Source organism: Mollisia scopiformis (genome assembly GCF_001500285.1).
Source record: "Mollisia scopiformis unplaced genomic scaffold LY89scaffold_24, whole genome shotgun sequence".
Taxonomy (NCBI): Eukaryota; Fungi; Ascomycota; class Leotiomycetes; order Helotiales; family Mollisiaceae; genus Mollisia; species Mollisia scopiformis.
In genome coordinates, this window is record NW_017263604.1 from 989,000 (window position 1) to 1,007,869 (window position 18,870).

An 18,870-nucleotide genomic window follows, 5' to 3' on the forward strand; every position below is an offset into this window, starting at 1 on the left:
GACATCATGAAGCACAAGGTGTGCAGGTTGGCAGATCGTGGACAAGACAGGCAGCGTCGTCGACAGGACAGCCATGTGCGAGGTATCGTGCTAGGCATCGCATGCACGCCTTCCAATGCGAACACACGACCGTCATAAAGGGGGCACCAAGCCGTTGGAGAAGTCTTCCTTCTGGAACCGGGATTCTGTTCCGAGTCCTTCGACTTGGGTTCAGAGAAAGTTCTCTTCCATATGCACCTCAGATATTTAATTCTTTTACAAGCCTCTGAATCCCTTCAGCGTGATTATTATGCATCTCGGAATACCTTCCACATTCATGTTTTCTAGAGCCTCGTTGCTCATTCTCCCGAGAATTCATACTAGTCAATGCCGATCGTTCCCTACTTTTTCTCCACAAACCATCCCCATACCCCGCTCCCCTGTCACGCATCCCACCATTGAGGCGGACTGGTCGGTCTTTGGCGGCATGTCTTGAGTAATAAGTATCTCTTCCATACCTTCATCATAATCTGCCATTGAGTTGATAGAGCCTTCGAATGTCATCTCAATCACCCCTTCAGCACAGGAACTCGCTCTATCATCATGGCCGATATTAAATTAAATACAGAGCACTTGGAAACACGCCAGCGGCAGACTATTTACCAAAGTACGTCCAGGAACCTACACTATTGTCGTTGAGACTAACATCCTTGCAGAAGAATCCACCTTCTCAAAATACATTCCTGGAGGATACTCGACTACAAGATGCCTGAAACTTACTGGCAGACCTATGATGTATGCTATCTTGTCTTTGGCGGGATGTGCTATCATGTTCTTTGGATATGATGCTAGCGTAATGAGTCTGGTGAATACCAACACGGACTATCTTACACTTATGGGAGCAGACACTGGATCAAAACGGGACTCAGCTGCAATTGGTGGATTGGTCAGTCTTTGGTTTGGAGGGTTTGCAATAGGTAGGAAATCCGAAGCTGTGGTGGATCTGGCTGACTCTTTAGGGGCAATCTCCGTTGGTCACTACGCTGATCGTATTGGACGACTGAAGACTATCGAACTTGGATGTTTGTGGGGCATACTTGGAGCAGCTTTACAGGCTTCAGCACAAAATTTCACATGGATGGCTTTTGCACGAATCATTGGCGGGATTGGATGTGGTCATCTCAATACAATTGTTCCGATTTGGACATCTGAACTCGCCGACCCGAATCTGAGAGGAGCTTTTGTGGCTGTGGAATTTACGCTGGCTCTCAGTGGCTCTACAATGTGAGTTCTGAGGCTTGTGGTGGGACCAAGCTGACTATGGTAGTGTGTATTGGATGGAGTATGGATGTCTCAAAACACAAAGCCTTCCTTTCGCTTGGCGCTTTCCTCTCGGCTTTCAAGCGTTATTCCTCTTGATTCTCCTCGTCGCCGTTCCATTTTATCCCGAATCTCCTCGCCATCTTATGAAGATCGAGAAACACGATGATGCTCGTCAGGTTTTGAGACAATGCCGGCTCGACCCTACCGAGATCAGGATCGACCAGGAAATGACGGAGATTGAGGATGCGATCCGACTCGAAGCCTCGAGTACATCCCACAGCTTTACTTCCATGCTGTTCACGAAGGATAAACTTCATACAAGGAGAAGAGTGATCTTGGGAGCTGGAGTCCAGGTGATGCAAAAGTTCACTGGAATTGACTTCATTGCTACATACGCCCCTGAGATGTTCACATTGGCAGGCTATGGAGGTGATAAGCCGGCTTTGTTGGCTGGTGGGAATTATATCAGCTATACTGCGAGCTTGGCATTAGCTATATATCTTGCAGACAGGGTTGGGAGAAGGAAGTTGATGTTGGCTGGGTCTACTATGATGGGGGTAATCTTGACGTGAGTGACTCTCTCTCAATGGGAGCTGTGCTGATCGAATAGTGCGGGTGGAATTCTGGCTCATGAAGTTGTCTCGAAATCTGCGAAAGGCCAGACTGCTGAAGCAAATCGTCTTGGAGGAGGTGTTGCAGCAGTTTTGTATTTGTATACCTTTATGTATGGCAGTACTTGGTTGACTACATGGTAAGGGCCTCTCACTGTTCCCGTGTGAAGCTGACAAACCTAGTTGGGTATATCCCACTGAGATATTTCCTCTCGCAAGTCGTGCCAAAGGAGTTGCCCTTGCCACTGTGGCTTTTTCCATCGCAGGAGGTGTCATCAATGAGATTGTCCCATACTTGATAAACGCCATTGGGTTCTGGGTTTTTATTCTTTTTGCTCTGATCAACCTTGCCATGCTCATTCCGATCTATCTTTTCTACATTGGTTAGTTCTTTACTCGATCTGAGGATGGAGCTAATAATCTTAGAAACGGCGAATCGTCACCTTGAAGATTTGGATCTGTTGTTTGCAGGGGGAAGTCATCTTTCTTGGCGTGCTGAGAGGGAATTCGAAGCATTGAAAGAAAAAGGGGTTGAGCACGTTGATGAAATTCCGGCCCGAGAGATGTCATGAGATTGACGAAGCTTGACATCCTAAGTCATTCCTCAGCTGAAATGTCGGTCTCTTGAATCACATCGTGAAGTTACGAACGTGGAGGATGAACACATACCCTGTAAAAGCGGTTAGCAAGATGAACTGCCTTGTAGCTCCACAGAGAGAGACACGGGCTGTGGCTTCAAATGTACACTGCATTTTCTTGTCCTAGAACTTCGAGGGCAGCTTCAACTTTGAGCCCAAACTCACTCACCTCAATCCGTTTACTCGGCGTCCCTCTCATATGCACTGCCGTGGCACAGGAAACTGGCCACAGTATCGTTTTAGTGTCCAGCGCTCCAGTTTCATATCTTTCGGCACTTCAAAACAGGATTCAACTTCGCCATCAAGGGCTGCTCCTTTCATGCTATCCCACGGGATTCTTACCCCGCAATCCCAGTCACTTCGAGGCTTCGAGGATGCTTCGCTGCACCGCTGATTACTGAGCTTCGGCTGTTCGCCCCTGAACTCCTGCAGCGGTCACAAGAAGCGACGGCGGCGGTACCATCTGGACGGATGTATCGACCCTATGTAAGGGCCGGGCCTTTTACCCGCTGCATCTGCGATCGACGTCTCTCTTCCGGATGCTTGGGATGATTGGTGATGATGGACGAGCCGCTTTACCTAAAAACCGGCCTCCCTGAGACATCTTCTTGTCAACGGCCGTTGTATGTAGGGTGAGTGGATCTTGTGCTAGATTATAGTCTCGAAATGTGGGCTGTACTTACACGCCATGTTCTTTGTGGCAAGAGAGGTCTCTTGTCGGCCGCTCTTGAGGTTTGTCATATATAAACCTCGCTCCCACTTGTCTCTTGGACTTTAGGATGAGCTAGAATCCAGTATTCTCTGAGCGCAGCCGCGAAACCGCGAATTGCTCTTTTTATTTGTGTTGATCGAGGACGTTATCATTCTTATGGCAGCCTGTTGTTTTAGTGTTTTTCTGTCTTCGAAGCGGATCGCAGATAAAAGTTTGAAGCCGGGCACTCTGGTCCGGGTTGATGCTGTTGCTGAAAGTTCAGTCAAGAATGCGTTGACTTCTATTCAATTCCTAGGAGCCTAGAGCAGATTATCGTTACAGCGAGAACCTCCCCTTCATCTCGACCATGCACCTCGGGGCATTAATCATCTTCCACCCGTCCCGGGAACGAAGAAGTCTACTCTCCAGCCAATGGACTGCCAAGATGTGGCCAAAGTGTTGAAGCTAAGATAGCGTGTACCACTCATCGTGTCATTCCCAAAGATCGACTCAATTGGTGTTGTCATTTACCCTTTTCATCATGTCTGTTTAGTTCTTGCATGCACGAGACCGTATCCCCGGTATGCTCTCTCGGACCTGAGCGAAAAGTAAAGATGTTCATTGTCCAACGAGTGGCTCGGAAGTTATTGCAAGCCGCATCGATTTGACAGGTTTCAGGGAGTTGAAGGAGTGCTGCACAAAATCAAACTATTGGATTGGGGTCGAACTCGCTGTGGCTGAGGCTATTATAGAGTACTTCTATCGATCAATTGGCCATTTCAGAGCTTATTGCGCCCACAATAGTACAAAGTCAATGAGGCGCACGTGTGGAAATTCTACGGTGCTTCTCATGCAATGTGATTAATCACAGACTTGCATGCAGAATGACTAAGCCCCCTGTCTACCTACCGCAATTGTTCATGAGCTCTATCGGGAAAATTAAAGGCCCGGGGAACGACAGGGGCAGTTGCTTTAATTTTCTATTTTCTATTGTGATCTACTCCACATCGCGGGCCACAGGCAAGAAGTCACTTTCAGCTTTCACAATTCTGTACTTTCTTTCCACCATTCCAGGTCACTCGGTGGGGGCAGTGAATCCTTTAAGTGGATGGAGATGAGAATTGTGATGCGCCCATAAGCTTTTGCCAAGCTTGTGTATCTGATTCTTTTTCGAGCGAAGTCCGTTGCAAGATGGGGATTCCGACTGTGGATTTGGAGTCTGGCTGGACTTATAAGTCTGGGAGAAATCGTTGGATGTTCTCCACTTTGATCAACATTCCTCCTCAAAATGCGTTTCCAACTTCTTGCGGTTGTCTTGTTTCTCGCCTCATTGGTAAGAGCGCAAACCATTGGTGCATTTTACTCGTTAGGAGGTCCTACAGTCGTATCTTTGGATCCCCAGACCAATACGTTTGTGTACAATGTTTACTCCAAGAAAGGTTTCAGTTTGATGAACTCTTTTGCTCCAACTATTCCGCCGAAGAATGGAACATCTATTGCTTGCGTTGGCTATAGCAGTCCATCAAGTGTTTATGTATGCTCTTGTCTCTTTATCTTGGAAGTATTCTAACACCTCAAGGGTTCAATATATTACCAAACGTCCAACAACAGCATCGCCCAGCAACTTTTCAAATGTTCTTATGCCTCGGGGAATTGTGTCAACTATGGAGGATACCTCATCTCTGCCAATGTCACAATTCCAATCAAACCAAATACCGGCTTGTCAGCAGCATTACTTTCAGCTGATCTTGGATATCGAATTACCTATGAAGACATATATGGTGCTGTTAGGCAGATTGGATATTCCAACACAACCAAGGGAGTTGTCACTCCTTGGGCAGATGGAGTCCTTGCCAGCAACTCCACATCTTTGAATGGGTCTGCTCTTGCAACTACATTTGTCCAGAGTCCAAATACAACAGAACCGGCACAACAGACCATCTATCAACTTGTCGATGATCAGATTCTTCCATTTGTTGACAATCAAGCTACGGCTATGAATCAAACGCAGAGTTGGGTCGCAGGTATGTGGTTAAACTATGTGTTGAACTTTTCTGACATTACTAGCTGCTCCCATCACAAATCTGCCCAACTGGTACTCGACGAATGCTTCATTTGCTACCGTCATCTACAATCAATGGTTAATGTTGTTCTATATTGATACTACGAGACAACTTCAATGGCTCAGATCGACAGACGGAGGGGGAACCTGGCAAGCTCAGCCTTCGATGGACACTTCGATTTGGCCTCTAGGAGATACGCCAAATGCTCCTGTTGCCGCTGCTACATCGATAAATTCCACAGCAGATAATTCGGCATCTGTCTTTTATACCTCGAATGGAACATATGTTCAAGCTATTATGACAAACTGGAATTGGGTGCCCTATGTTGTGGTTCAGCCAGTGATAGCATCCAATACGACGAACAACACCACAATTCCATTGCGTCCTATGACAAGGAAGGATACGAAAGACATTAAGATTGGAGCGTCTACAGGAGGGAGTGTTGGATTTTTGATTATCATTGCTACTATTGCTTGGTTACTTTTGCGTAAGAAGAAAGTGGTACCAACTCCCGAGAGACCAAAGAGTATTGGAGAATGGAGAGGAAGTGAGTCGGAGTTTAGCGGGAAAGCAGAATTGCATGGACAATCAGCTCATATTTGTGAGCTTGATCATGATCCAGAGTGTTTGTTGCTTCACCAACTTCAATTGTATAGAATGTACGAACTGAAAGGGGATATTCCCGTGGAGTTGCAGGATACTGAAGCTAGAAGGCCGGAGTTGGATCATACACTTTGTAAGTGTGAATTGGATGCTTCGGTTACGTATGAGCTGCCTACTTGTTTGGAGAAGGAAATGAGTATTGCTGAAAGTTCTGGGAGAGGAAAGGAGGTAGCTGTGTCGGTGAAAGAATTGCCAGCATGGTCTTGGGATATTCTGAGCAGGGAGGGTAAAGAGAAGGGGGATGAGGAAGCGAGGTTGGAGAGCAGAGGGAAGGAGAAGGCTGAGAATTGATGATAGTGATGGAATGTTGTAATGCTTAATGACTTCTAGCTGAATATACGTTTCTAAAGGAGCGTGGAATTTTGTAAATTGGCAGCGCAAGATCTTGTACCTTTAAACTTTTGAACCTGCCTAGTTTCTATCTTACAACCTTCATCATCATTCTTTCATTGCACCACTATCCTACAGCAGCATCGCGAATCCTCCAACAACAGCCAAAACCCCACTAAAGTCAGCAACCAGCCTCCCTGCACCACTTGCTTGAGTAGAGACAGAGATGGAGGTAGCAACCGCCCCAAAAGAAGTTGTAGCCCCCACAGAGTTAACCAACACACTACTCGTGACTCCATTAATAACCGTAACCGAAGTCGTGAACCCAGCCGGAACACCAGTGGAAGTTGAAGTGACGGTGACATTCGAGCGTGAACCAGAAGCCTTGGACGTGGTGGGCATTATTGTTGAGGAAGTTTTGCCAAAAGAGGAAGCGAAAGACGAGGTTGACGTGGATGAAAGAACCCCATTACAAGATCCAGAGACACAAGCACTGAACGCGCATTGAGAATCAGAAGTACAAGTCGCGCCTTGATTACCACAAAGAGTAACTTCCATGGAATTTACAGCGTAGCAAGAAGCACCGTTTGCGCATTGAGCTGATGTCGTGCAACTTGCTCCCAAAGGAATCGTTGTGGATGTAGCTGTGGATGATGGAATCGATGAAGTAGTGGTTGGAATAGTGGTTAATGTAGCTGAAGAAGACGATAGAACCCCTTCGCAACTCCCAGACACGCAGGTATTAAAAGCGCATTGGGAATCCGAAGAACATGTTGCGCTGAAGTTGCCGCAGAGGGTTACTGCCATGGAGTTTACTGCATAGCAGGAAGCACCATTGGCCCATTGGGAGCTCGAGGTGCAAGTTCCTCCCAAGGCAACGGGGGTGGTTGATTGTGGGGAAGCCTGAAGTGTTAGTTGAAGATTGTTTGGAAAGGACGGGAGAAGTACCATGACAGCAGAAAGGAAGGCAGAGAGGAGAATGATTGATGAATGCATGATGAAGGACGATGAAGTGATTGTGAGAGCGATTGAAGTGACCGAATTGTGCTAGAAAATTGAAAAGACGAAGAAATCAAAGAAATACCTAGGAAATGCAAGGAGATGCAAGGAGATGCTTGAAGTTGAGGATGGTGATGATGTAGTGAGACAAAACTACCACGAGGGAATCTCCATCTTATATGTATCTCCCCTTTTCTAAAGTTCGACATTAAAATCTCACGATGCCACGACCGGCCTTGCCCGAGCACCCATGAATGGAAGCTCACATCTCGCATCCTAAGAATATTTCTAGAAGCCCAATACTTAGTACATACCTGAAAGGAGCCTGTTCTTCGTTCCCTTCCAATTGCTGGTTTCCACGGTACTTGGTGGCGCTGAAAACACAAGCTTTCCGACGTGGAAATCCCGGGAAATCAGCCTGGCGACATCGCTTACCGCCGAGACAATAAGCTTAAGTATAAGGATATGGGAGAGTGCCAGGGCGCAGTGAAGTAACTTTGATGGGTGGAAGCAGCTAGATGTGACTTCAGCTGGTGGTCATTGATTTGTGTGGAGGCTGAGGCGCAGATTGTGAAGCGAACCTCAGCGATCTGCATGCGCCGGGATGCGATGAAGTAGAAGAATGACCAGCGGTGACAGTGACCCGAACGAATCGTTAATGGATCAAATTGCAGTCATCAAACATTTTGGAGGGAATATACCAGTGGTGATTAAACTTCTTTGACAAACAGATTTGACGGCCCAAGCACGTGACCACCCAACGGGCCCGAATGCACTTTGGGAACGAAGAAATGTAAGCGGCCGAAGGATATTTGGTGCAAGGGCGGAGGCACAGTCAAGTAGCTCGCAGCATTCCCTGCCGCACAATCTGATTGTCAGAGTGTTCATCGAACGTCAAATGTCAAATTGCCGCCGGACTCTGAGATGTCGGACGATTCTCCCTTGCGATGCGAAAGCTTACTTATACTCGACCTATCATTTTGCGAGGTTTAGATTGTATCAATGTCGATCGTGGCTGTGGTCATCGGTTGGTATCCATTCTCGGTTTTATGTTTGTTTCAACTCATCTAGTTGGCGCGAATTTTGAAACTTCTCAGCACAGATGTACCGAGGATGTATCTAAGAGTACGCAATCTCGTGCGGACTATATTCTGACCCTTTTTACATTCAGGTTAAATGGTCTCAGTCGCAGCAAGATACGTCTCTCTGCTCTTCACAAGAATATCGCCCGAAAAATTACGATCAAGTCTCCGCACTCATGTCTCTCCTGGATGAGAAATGGGAGGCAAGAGAACCAGAGTGGACATTCTCGACGTACGCATATCACATTGCCAAATGGAGTATAAATGTTCTTCGTCCCTCTGTATTCGCCAAGACACCACGAAAAGAACTCACTCACACTTCATGGCTTGACGGTCTTCGAGGGTTTGCCGCCTTTCTGGTCTACTGGCAACATCATCAAGGCTGGGCGCACGTTGGAACATCCGCAAATAACATCCTTGAGACTTCTTTCGGTTACAAAGACCAATATTACTTTGCCTGTTTACCCGGAATCCGGCTCTTCTTTACAGGTGGTCACGTTGCAGTCTCTGTCTTCTTCATCATTTCGGGTTATGTGTTATCAGCAAAACCTTTGGCGCTGATACACGCTGGAGAAGTGATCAAGCTGGGAGATAATCTTTCAAGTGCAATGTTCAAACGATGGCCTCGGCTTTTCCTCCCTGCTATCATAACGACATTTGTATACGCGACTTCTTGGCATCTTTTCGGTTTATGGACTGCAGTTCCTGTTCATCAGAATACCTATGTTGAAGAGGTGGCTTACTGGTACAATGATTTTACTTGTTTCAGTTGGGTTTTCCGAGGGGGTAATGTCCATTACTCGAAGTACAATTTCCATCTGTGGTCCATTGCGATCGAATTCCGAGGTTCCATCGTCATCTTCACTTCACTTCTGGCATTCTCTAGATTTAGACGGAATGCACGGCTGTTGTGTGAAGTGGGACTTATCTTCTACTTTCTCTACATAGTGGATGGAGTACTGTATGCTATGTTTACTGCGGGCATGCTTCTTTGCGATCTTGAGACGCTGGCCCGGAATGACGATTTGCCATTATTTTTCTATACACATCTTCGAGCCTACAAGAAAGCCATATTCTACATATTATTATTCTTCGGCATTTACCTCAGCGGAGTCCCGAGCATTGATTTCCTCACCAGCATTTCACTGTTGGAGGAGTCACCTGGATGGAACTGGCTGGCTCATTTGAAGCCGACATCAGTCTCGGAATCTGATTATAAATGGTTTTATCTCTTCTGGGCTTCGATCTTTCTCGTTTCATCCATCTCGCAAACTCGTGTAAAAGCTTTCTTCGAGATGCGATTCAACCAGTATTTGGGGCGGATTTCCTTTGCTTTGTATTTGGTTCACGGTCCAATTCTCTGGATACTAGCCGATCGACTGTATTTGGCGGCGGGTTTGACGAGAGAAATCAATGTTGATGGCATCAGGAGTTGGATTGGTATTTTCCCTCTCTCTAAGGCGGGACCATTGGGGCTTGAGTTTGCATTCTTGGCGCTGCATTTGATTATTTTGCCTGTCACTCTTTGGGTGGCGGAGATTTGTACGACTTTGGTTGATAAACCTAGTATTAAGTTGGCGCAGTGGGCATATAGAAAGGTTCAAGAGTTCGAGGTGACACAGGGTGGGGAAGATTGACTTGCAGCTCGTGCATGGTACTTTGGCAAAATAAACAGGATGGTTTGCGAGAGTAGCGATGGAAGCGATGGTGCTTCAAAGAAAGTATGCAATGCTTCATTGGGTGGTACATGGAGACACCAGATGTCTCGGCCTAAATAGCTTACTTAAATCCCACGAATTCAATGATTTTCCAAAAGAAACTTGTTACCATACGCCCTCAGCCTAACATCGAATTAGTTCCAACAACAACTCGTTGGTTTCCCAATGCCCACTTTTCTTTCCTTGCTCTAAGCTAAATAACCAATTAATCGTTCATAGAGAAATCGACACCATAATGTCTTCCCCCACCAACGAAGTCAAGAAGCAATTGTCCCTCAGACAAGTGATTGAGGAGAACACGCGCAACCAAGAAGTTAAGAGCCAGCCGTGGAAACAATTCTTTTCTGTTCCCCCTGAATCTTCTCAAAAGATTGGTGCCGATGTCAGCGTGCCCAGGAGCGAGGAAGGGATTATTAGGCTCCAGGAGGAGTTTTGTGAAATTCACCTTGGCTTTTGAGAATTGAATGCGAGATCAGCCTTGTGAGTTCTATGTTGCCAATCGTTCAATTAATACTTGCTAAGCACTGAGTCTCGAGCTGGCCAAGGTTGATATTCCTGCATAAGCAATTAGGTGATGGTTAAGGGTACGTGTGGTTCATGGATACCAAGTTGATTTGTTCGAGAAGATTACTTTAGATTGTTTGGTCGTGCTTGTAATCTCAAATGATATAACATGAGTGTTGTATACGATGATTCCATTTGCAATAATAAATTACACATTTGAGGTTCAATTTCTTGTGACCAATATTGAACCTAAGCCTGACGTGATTATATATTTACTCCCTTCATGATCTCAACCAATGGCTTTCCGTGTGAAGATAATTGCTTTCACCTCCACTCTCACGAATGGGTAGACGATCCATAACTACTTACACCGTGCATCTCCCTCTACTTGCGAATCGAAACTAACAAATATTGTCAATTCATCTGGCGTCTGACCCTTGAGCCAATACCAACGTTGACACGTAGTAAATCTCGCCGTGGTACTCAGAGTTGACATGATCTTCTGCGAGTAAATCGTCGGTGTGTAGGGGCGCCATTCAGTTTGCCGGACGCTTAGAAATCGCAAAATACTGTTGAATACAAGCACAAATGCCGTCAGCGTCTTCCAATGTAGAGGTTCCCAGTTCCAGGATGTTCTTCTGCAGGATTTCAAACAACCAGGGCGAGTTGAGAGTCTGGCATCAATCTCTCGGCGACTGGCTCTTCTGATACATCTGGATACAGCATCTAAAGCTATCTGAAGACTCTTCAACCGATGTATCTCCGCAAATCTCTGCATGACTAGTTGCCTTTGGAAGATGCGGCGAATTCACACTCTTCCTGATCTCGAAGTTTTTTCATCTTTGTGATTGATCCTGCCTATATTGTATGCAACATGAGCATGGAGTAGTCATGCAGCGGTATTGCGTGCCCCCACCAAAAGCAAATTTACGAGCAAAAATAGAAGTATCGACCTCGGAAGCGACATTGGGCTAAATTGGCTGTCTCATCTTGGCACAATAAAGACTCCTCGCCACCAGAAGCGAGATTTCGAGCAGCGATGCCTGGTGTATCAACATCGAAAAGGAGATCCCAACCCGCCCTTGGTCCTGACAAGTGTAAAGCGCTGTCAAGTCATCGTATTGTCGGCTTCGTACTTGTTCCTCTCCATCAGAAGCAATCTCGGCCAACGGTGGCGGATGTGTCAGTAGTGAAAAAGAGGTCTACATGCGACCTTGCCGTCTGATCTTGTCCAATTTAATTGATCATCATGGTCTTTAGGATCATCCAGGTTCAATCTCAATGTTAGTTGCAGTGTTGGCGCTTGATCGTTTCTTTCCTGCGCTGTTTCCCCGTGAGCTAAGCGAGCGCTCGCTTAATTCAGGGGAAGACGCTATACCCTTTAAATGTCTAACGTGTCATCTTCAACCGATTCGAAGTCACAAGCACCGGCGTCTACAAGGTCAGAGATATCTTGTTGCTCATCAAACTCTGGACTTGCGACTTGATGCGTTCCAATTCGTTCATCACCGGAGTCGTTATAAATGCCGTATAAGTCTTCCATATTCAGTCTTGGTCTTGGCGTCATCTGCTGCTCCCCTAGTTCGTGCTGAAGGTCGCTTAACTCTGAATAAGCTGTGCGCTTGATTTATTTGAAATTTAGCAAATACAATGTGGACACTTTTTGGATCTTCAGATTCACTCACCTCATCCTCGACTTCACCTTCCCTATGTCCCTTAGCACTTCCACGAAAAGATGTGGGATGGCTGCGAATTGCCACTAGTCTGCCTCTAATATCTTTTTTCTGCTGATGGATCACTGGCAAAACGTTCTGAATGCGCTCACTCGAGCCACCACTTTTCCAATGTTTCCAACCGCAGACCTAGCTGACTCGAGAGCCTCTTTGACGACCAGAATGTCCCCCCCTAACATCATCAATACTCCAATCAATGTCATGGACATCAGAAATTGTGGACAAAGCTGACATGACCCCCTGGATTCTCGTTAAGTCGTTAGAAATTTGGTTGAAAGCCGCTGAAATCTTGTCCTGCCACTGTCTCATCTGATTGTTCTCCTTCATCATGTTTTGCGTTTCCATGATCTTGTTTATCTTCTCGTCGAATTGTACTTGCTCTTCCACGGCTTCTCGGTGGAATTGCTCAATCACTGCTCCAATGGTCTCTTTGATACTTGCATCGAATGTAGCTTTGGCGGCTTCAACGGCTTTGTCAACATAATTTTTGGCCGATTTGTCGATCGCGGCATCCTCAGCGTGAGAGCCTCTGGGATTTCGTCCTGCCGCTATTTCATCTTACCTTGCTGCTTCATCATCCTGTTTTGCGTTTCCATCATCTTGTCTGCCTTCTCGTCAAATTGTACTTGCTTTTCCACGGCCCATTGTTGCAATTCTCAATCACTACTCCAATATGCTCTTTGATACTTGAATCGAAGGTGGCTTCAAGGACGTTGTTAAAGGCCGAAGATTGGACCACGCTCGTGATGTCAAAGTGGAACCTGCTAACAATCGACGTCCCTTTCTGTTGGGAATCCCGATATGCCATAGGAGCGATGCAAAAGGAGACAACGATTGATGCGAGGGAAGACATCTCGCAACTCAAAGCAGAGATCGAATCATCTGGGGCGGTAATTGACAGCATTGATGAGGTGGTAGTTCAAAGGAACGAGGGGCTTGAGAATCTTCTGCAGCATCATGGAGAACAGAAGAATATTGGTGACGATCCATGGTCCTCAGAAGACTACCGGCCAAGATTTTAATAGCACCAACAACGCTCAAACTTTCAAAGTCGGTTCTAACCAAGGCTATTGAGAGAATCTTGGATATTCTTCACTACTTGCTCCATCGTTTCGTCGTTCCGCAACATCTGTGTCAAACCAGTCGCCACGTCCTTGACTGACATTCGCGAGCGAGGCTTCTTGTGATTGCTCGACGAAGAGAAACTCATTGTTCAACTTAATGACCTCAGTCTCAAATTCTGCTCTCGTGAGAGTGTCCTTGGTCGCTCTCATAACCTCGACTTAGGTCTTTGCTATTTCGTCTTGCATGTTTTGAATAGCCGTCTGCCTCTAGATAACTTCGTCCACCTTGCTATCGAATTCTGCCTGCTGTTCTGTTGCTTCTAGGTGCAATTGCTCAATTACAGCTCCTATATGGTTCTTGATACTTGCATCGAAGGCTTCAACGGGATTGTGAACATTCCACTGGAGTGGTGTCTTTATTGCCCCGGGGGAAGCGCACCAACGAAGCAGGAACTCTGAAGCGGGCCTATGTCTATGAACAACTCTGCGTCGTCATCTTCTCCGCTCTTATTCTGCTTCTTCTTCTGGAAGACTTTACGCTTATTCTGCAAGACAGATTTTGCTGGAATGCCGTCGGAGTTGGGTGGCTGAGATTTCTTCAGAGAAAATTTCGACCCGATTGATACTGGCATAGGCTTGAAGAAGAAATCTGTAGAAGAAGCTTTGTGGAAAGAAATCAAAGAGCTCAAGAGGAAGGCGGAGTCTGAACAGAGATCGGATGAAAGAGGACCTGGGACAATAGTATTATAGTAAGAACCAAAGTGAGGTACAGGGAGGGTCTCGCAAACAACACTGGAAATAGGGCCGAGCTCTGCATGTTGATTGAAGGATTCGAGAATGTATATCAAGGGAAACAGGCTGTCGGTATTGAATTATTGATACATTCAGCTGCTAATGAGATGGATGCTTCAAGGATGTGAGATCGAGCCGAAGAGGATGGAAGTTTTCACTTTGGGCGTTTTTGATAAGTTCCTCGATTATCCGGGCTCCATGTTATGGTTCTGTGAATTACTTCGTAGGTGATGTCTTTGTTTCTGTCCCGGGAGTGATATGTTTGAAGAGACTTTGAGAGAGATTCGAGAATTGAATTTTTTCAAGCAAGCCAGATCCTGGAATGTACATGAGTTGGTAGAGAGGACCGAGCACTCGGTATGCATGACAAGGGTATGTACAGAACGGGATGCAAAGGAGCTTGACCAACAGTCTCCTGAATCATTTCAAGGTCCTTGTTTTGCCGCAGTAACAGCCCTGGAGTTTCTGTAACCATTGAAGCATATTCTCCCGCCTCCACTAGTCACAAAAGGACAGGGCTCCCTTGACTTCCTGCTCCGCATTCAAGTACATCCTTCAAATTGTACATCTCCAGTGTTGCATGGTGCTGAACCAAACCCCTGCTCAAGTCGTGCTTCTTCGTCGCAGGGTTCGATCATATCCGTATAGTAGTCAGATAGAAGTGTTTTTGTCGACGCCGTTTCAGGAGCAGGCCAAGGTATTCGGAGAGTAGAAAGATTGTGACTGAGGGGCTCAACGATCGGGCGTAAAGGGCTAGATTGGCTATTGGATGTCCTTCCGAGAGCAAAACGATTCTCTAGCATAAACTTCAACCCATCCTCCACCAAAATTCGTATTGTAGCCTTGTACTCAATCTTCGGTATCGTGATCCTCTCCCTGCTTCGCACCCACCCTCCATCTCGTAGCTGCTGGTATATGAGGGAGTATCTTGAGAGATCTAAGCGAAAGTGCTGGGAGGACGTCGACAAAAGGAACTCTAAGTATTGCCCTTGTAGCTGCCTCATTCTCTGTGATCTACTCAAAATCGTTTGTCGTTGTTTTGCTCTGGGAAATTGCGATGCCGAATGTGCTGCTAGTAGTTGCTGCTCTGTTGGATTAATTCTGCCATCGAGAAGACTGTGGTTGTCAAGGATTGTGAGGTGTGTTTCTGAGATGCAAAATCAGTTTTTATCCCATTGAGTTGAAGGCTCAGATCGGAACGCAAGTGGAGGGGTTGTTGCTGGAATTCGGAGGAGATGAATGTGGTGGTCGTCGAAAAAAAGGTTTGTGGGGCCGCCTTTACCGAGACGGACGCTAATTTAACCTTAAATCATCCTCAACATAACGGACTGCGGATGAAAATCTTTCTGACATTACTTTCTGCTCAAACTATCCTACAGTACAAAGCCATAGTCCGCTCACTATTGGTGCAATTGGATAAACTCCTTTTCAGGAGTATCAACAAAGTAAAAACAAGACGCCTCGTTCCCCGCCCCCTTCATCCATTCACAGTGGGGGCACGCCTTGTTCGTGTCCACCCACTTCTCCCCCCACCATTTCTTCAAGTTTTCCAGGTGATCGGCACCCGGGCGACCAGAAGGCAACTTTGGATAGCCCTCAGCGGGCCAATCCTTATCCAAAGAATACTGAGCCATCCAACATACAGTTGGACGCTCGGCGTTTAGTTCAGCATTCGCCAGGCGATGCCCACCCTTCTTTCCCACTTTAATGTCTCGAGCATGGACGAGTCCGCCAATCTTGGTGCCAAGAACCGACTTTAAAGCAGCTCTCATCTCCTTTCCTCCGGCCTTAGGCCCAACGGATACTTTTCTCCATGTACCACTTGATGGTGGAGAGGGCGCGGGACCTGCTGCTGCTGCTGTGGACTTGCTACCACTGGGGACTCTGGCCCCATCACTAGCCTTAGCAGCCTTGGATTGTTCGGCTCTCATTGATTCCATGGTACTGGGCCTGGAATGCTTTTGGCCCCTGAGGACATCGACGTGCTGATTCAAGGGGGTAAGGGTGGGCTCGATCGAATTGTCCGTCTCATCTTGAAACAACAACGACTCTTCTCCACCAGAAGCAAAATCACGAGCCACGATTGAAGTGTCGTGCTCGGAACGGACATCAAGATCTGGACTCTCTACTTGAGGTCTTGCAACTGGTGGTTCGTCGGAGTCGTCATGGTATATTCCAAGCGGATCCGAATCTGATCTCGGTCGCGGAGTCGGTTCATGTTGACTAGATGGGTGCTCGCTTGATTCGGAAGAAAGTGTACGCTTTGGATTTTGCTGAGACTTAGGAAATCCAATGTCGGGTGCATCTTCCTCATTCCCTCCTTGCTGGTTGGTCCACCACCCATCACCCCCGAAATCGGTTCTCGCCAGGATATCATACAATGAAGTACGGACATTCTTCACGATTTGCTCAATTTCTTGAGTCTTTTCGGATATATTGTCACCGTTTTTCGATACCTCGACCAACTCTGTGGCCATGTCCTTGATTGCCACTCTCGATGCCTCTTGCGATTGTTCGACAAACAAAAACTCATTCTTCAAGTTCGAGAGCAGAGTATCGATAGTGGTCGTAACGGCCTCAATCTTGGTATCGAAATGACCCTTTTGCAGAAGATCTTTGGTCGAATCATTCAACTTGGTTACTTCCGCCACAAAATCGGCTTCGGTGAGGATATCCTTCATTGCTGTGGTCATGTCGACCTTGAGTTCTTCCTTTGTCGGCAATGTGGCAATATGCTGATTGATATCATCCTTGGAGGGGAGGTGGAGGAGTTCGGTGACGATATCATTTCGATATTTCAAGGTCTCTGCCTTGACTTCATCGATGATCTCGCTGCGGTTGTTCGTCGCCACTGCGTTGATTGCCTCTATATCACAAAGGTCTGGCACAGTTGCCACTGCTGGCAGACTTGATTGGACACCCTCCACCTGTGCCTTGACTTCCTCGAATTTTGTGTCCACATCGGCTGCATTTACATTCAAAGCGATTTGGTTGAGGATATCCTGCTTCGACTTGATGATTGCGGTAGAAATGTCCTGAACATCGGCAATGCTAGCCAGTGCTTGCATGCTGGATTGTACGGTGTTGACTTTGGAAGAGACATCGCGAATGCTTTCATTCAGATAATCCATATCCTCTGACTTTGCAGCAACTTCTGTCAACTCAATGCTCAAATTTTGAACACCTTTCAAAATGTCCTGAGTGTCCACAACAGTTGCCAATGCAGGAATGGTTGACTGTAGTTCAGTCAAAGACGTTTGCATATTTGCCATTTCTGGCTTGGTGACCACATTGCTGAATTGTTGTCCAAAATTCTTCAGTACATCGTTGGCTGCTGCTTGTCGAGTATGAAGTGAAATAAAACGGCCCCGATTTTCTTCATTCTGTTGATAAATCACAGGAAGGACATTTCTCGTACTTTCTTGTACAACAACACTGTGACGGGTTGAACCCGATATTTGGCTGCACTACTACGTAGTGCAGCCTGCACGTGACTACGCGGGCCTGCACATGACTGCGCGACGCCAAAGCGCGCGGGCCATTCTACGAACCAGCGAGAGCCCCTTTTAAAAGAGCTCCTCGTACAAGATAGAACTCTTCTCTCTTTAGTTAATTCTTTCTGTAATACAATCAAGTTCTTGCTTTGACTCATTGCATCCAACCCGTGACAAACACCAGAGACATTCTCGATGGCAGAGTTGACTGCCTCAAATCCTCCCTTTACCTCGGACATACCAGCTTGTACAGTATCCATGTGTTCATTGACATCGTGTATATCTGCGATGGTCGATAAAGTTGGCATAACTGCCTCGATTGTACCTTTTACGCCCGTACAGAGTAACTGTAACAGTACGCACTCTGGACTATAGAATCAAGACGTACATACTAATCTGTGAATAATAGACAAAGAACTAAAAGAGTGGAAGAGTGTTGAGGGCAGATAAGCTGGGTCCTCAAACACTAGCTGAAACAATCACATAACCACAACCACTAGTCACACCAGAACTGTGACAGTAACGTGCCTTGCCTAGACGCTATACCCGACTAAGTATAGCGCTAGGGAAGATTAGCGTTCCTAAGAAGAAAGGAAAGAAGAGACCGGCCGGTTTTAGATAAAGAGCATCTCTAGCGTTCTGGTGTTTCGATTAGGCTTTTCATGTATCCGTAGTGCGTCTTGAGTGGGAGTGTTGAATGTGGGTCACGTGCAAGGCACACTAGCGTCTCTTATCATGTATATAAAGGGACGAAGTCTTTTCTCACTCGAGTTGAAAAAATCAAGGAAAAAAGACGAAGTCTAATAATTACCTTAACCGTTCAACAGCCAGCCTACCCGACGATTTTCCTCACACCTGACCTACCCGACGATTCGACCTGGATATTTTCCAAGTCCCCTCACACTCAGCCTACCCGATGATCACACCTAGGCTACCCGACGATCGAGAGTAGATTATTTTCACCAAGTCTTTCACCTACCCAGGTACCACACTTGAGCTACCCGACGATCACACTCAACCTACCCGACGAAAATAAATAGAAAAAACATCACCAAGTCCCCCCATACGTAACTTACCCGACGATTTTACCTTGGTAAATCTCTCACACTCCACCTACCCAACGATCGACCCGACGATTCTCTTCGGCCCAACTCTTAAACCACTTCACACTCCACCTACCCGATTA

At 46.5% G+C, this 18,870-nt stretch overlaps 6 protein-coding genes across 6 annotated transcripts; 3 read left to right on the forward strand and 3 right to left on the reverse strand.

Annotated features, from left to right (window-relative positions):
* Positions 1 to 426: 426 nt before the first annotated feature.
* Positions 427 to 2,569, forward strand: LY89DRAFT_243899 (general substrate transporter). The gene is made up of 7 exons (XM_018206143.1): positions 427 to 646; positions 696 to 956; positions 999 to 1,263; positions 1,307 to 1,870; positions 1,913 to 2,053; positions 2,097 to 2,296; positions 2,340 to 2,569. Exons 1-7 carry the CDS (start codon positions 583 to 585, stop codon positions 2,483 to 2,485), a joined length of 1,641 nt encoding a protein of 546 aa, XP_018065754.1. The 5' UTR covers positions 427 to 582; the 3' UTR covers positions 2,486 to 2,569.
* A 1,961-nt stretch (positions 2,570 to 4,530) lies between these two features.
* On the forward strand, positions 4,531 to 6,259 carry LY89DRAFT_787002 (uncharacterized protein; the record flags this gene model as incomplete). The annotated part of the gene is made up of 3 exons (XM_018223033.1): positions 4,531 to 4,776; positions 4,822 to 5,266; positions 5,310 to 6,259. The coding sequence occupies 3 exons, from the start codon at positions 4,531 to 4,533 to the stop codon at positions 6,257 to 6,259; spliced, it is 1,641 nt and encodes a 546-aa protein (XP_018065755.1).
* A 148-nt stretch (positions 6,260 to 6,407) lies between these two features.
* Positions 6,408 to 7,294, reverse strand: LY89DRAFT_787003 (uncharacterized protein; the record flags this gene model as incomplete). Its single annotated transcript, XM_018223034.1, has 2 exons — positions 6,408 to 7,201; positions 7,247 to 7,294. The coding sequence occupies 2 exons, from the start codon at positions 7,292 to 7,294 to the stop codon at positions 6,431 to 6,433; spliced, it is 819 nt and encodes a 272-aa protein (XP_018065756.1). The 3' UTR covers positions 6,408 to 6,430.
* Positions 7,295 to 8,555: 1,261 nt separating this feature from the next.
* Positions 8,556 to 10,077, forward strand: LY89DRAFT_655240 (uncharacterized protein; the record flags this gene model as incomplete). Its single annotated transcript, XM_018212335.1, has 1 exon — positions 8,556 to 10,077. One exon carries the CDS (start codon positions 8,556 to 8,558, stop codon positions 10,014 to 10,016), a length of 1,461 nt encoding a protein of 486 aa, XP_018065757.1. The 3' UTR covers positions 10,017 to 10,077.
* Positions 10,078 to 11,982: 1,905 nt separating this feature from the next.
* LY89DRAFT_674720 (uncharacterized protein) lies at positions 11,983 to 12,979 on the reverse strand (the record flags this gene model as incomplete). The annotated part of the gene is made up of 4 exons (XM_018213459.1): positions 11,983 to 12,222; positions 12,287 to 12,347; positions 12,567 to 12,876; positions 12,961 to 12,979. The coding sequence occupies 4 exons, from the start codon at positions 12,977 to 12,979 to the stop codon at positions 11,983 to 11,985; spliced, it is 630 nt and encodes a 209-aa protein (XP_018065758.1).
* A 2,371-nt stretch (positions 12,980 to 15,350) lies between these two features.
* Positions 15,351 to 17,992, reverse strand: LY89DRAFT_674721 (uncharacterized protein; the record flags this gene model as incomplete). The annotated part of the gene is made up of 3 exons (XM_018213460.1): positions 15,351 to 15,483; positions 15,592 to 17,573; positions 17,609 to 17,992. The coding sequence occupies 3 exons, from the start codon at positions 17,990 to 17,992 to the stop codon at positions 15,351 to 15,353; spliced, it is 2,499 nt and encodes an 832-aa protein (XP_018065759.1).
* Positions 17,993 to 18,870: the final 878 nt, after the last annotated feature.

Coding starts and splice junctions, on each gene's coding strand:
- LY89DRAFT_243899 (XM_018206143.1), top strand. CDS start 583: ATGGCCGATATTAAATTAAATACAGAGCACTTGGAAACACGCCAGCGG. Junction 647..695: donor GCGGCAGACTATTTACCAAA/GTACGTCCAGGA, acceptor ACATCCTTGCAG/AAGAATCCACCTTCTCAAAA. Junction 1,264..1,306: donor GCTCTCAGTGGCTCTACAAT/GTGAGTTCTGAG, acceptor TGACTATGGTAG/TGTGTATTGGATGGAGTATG.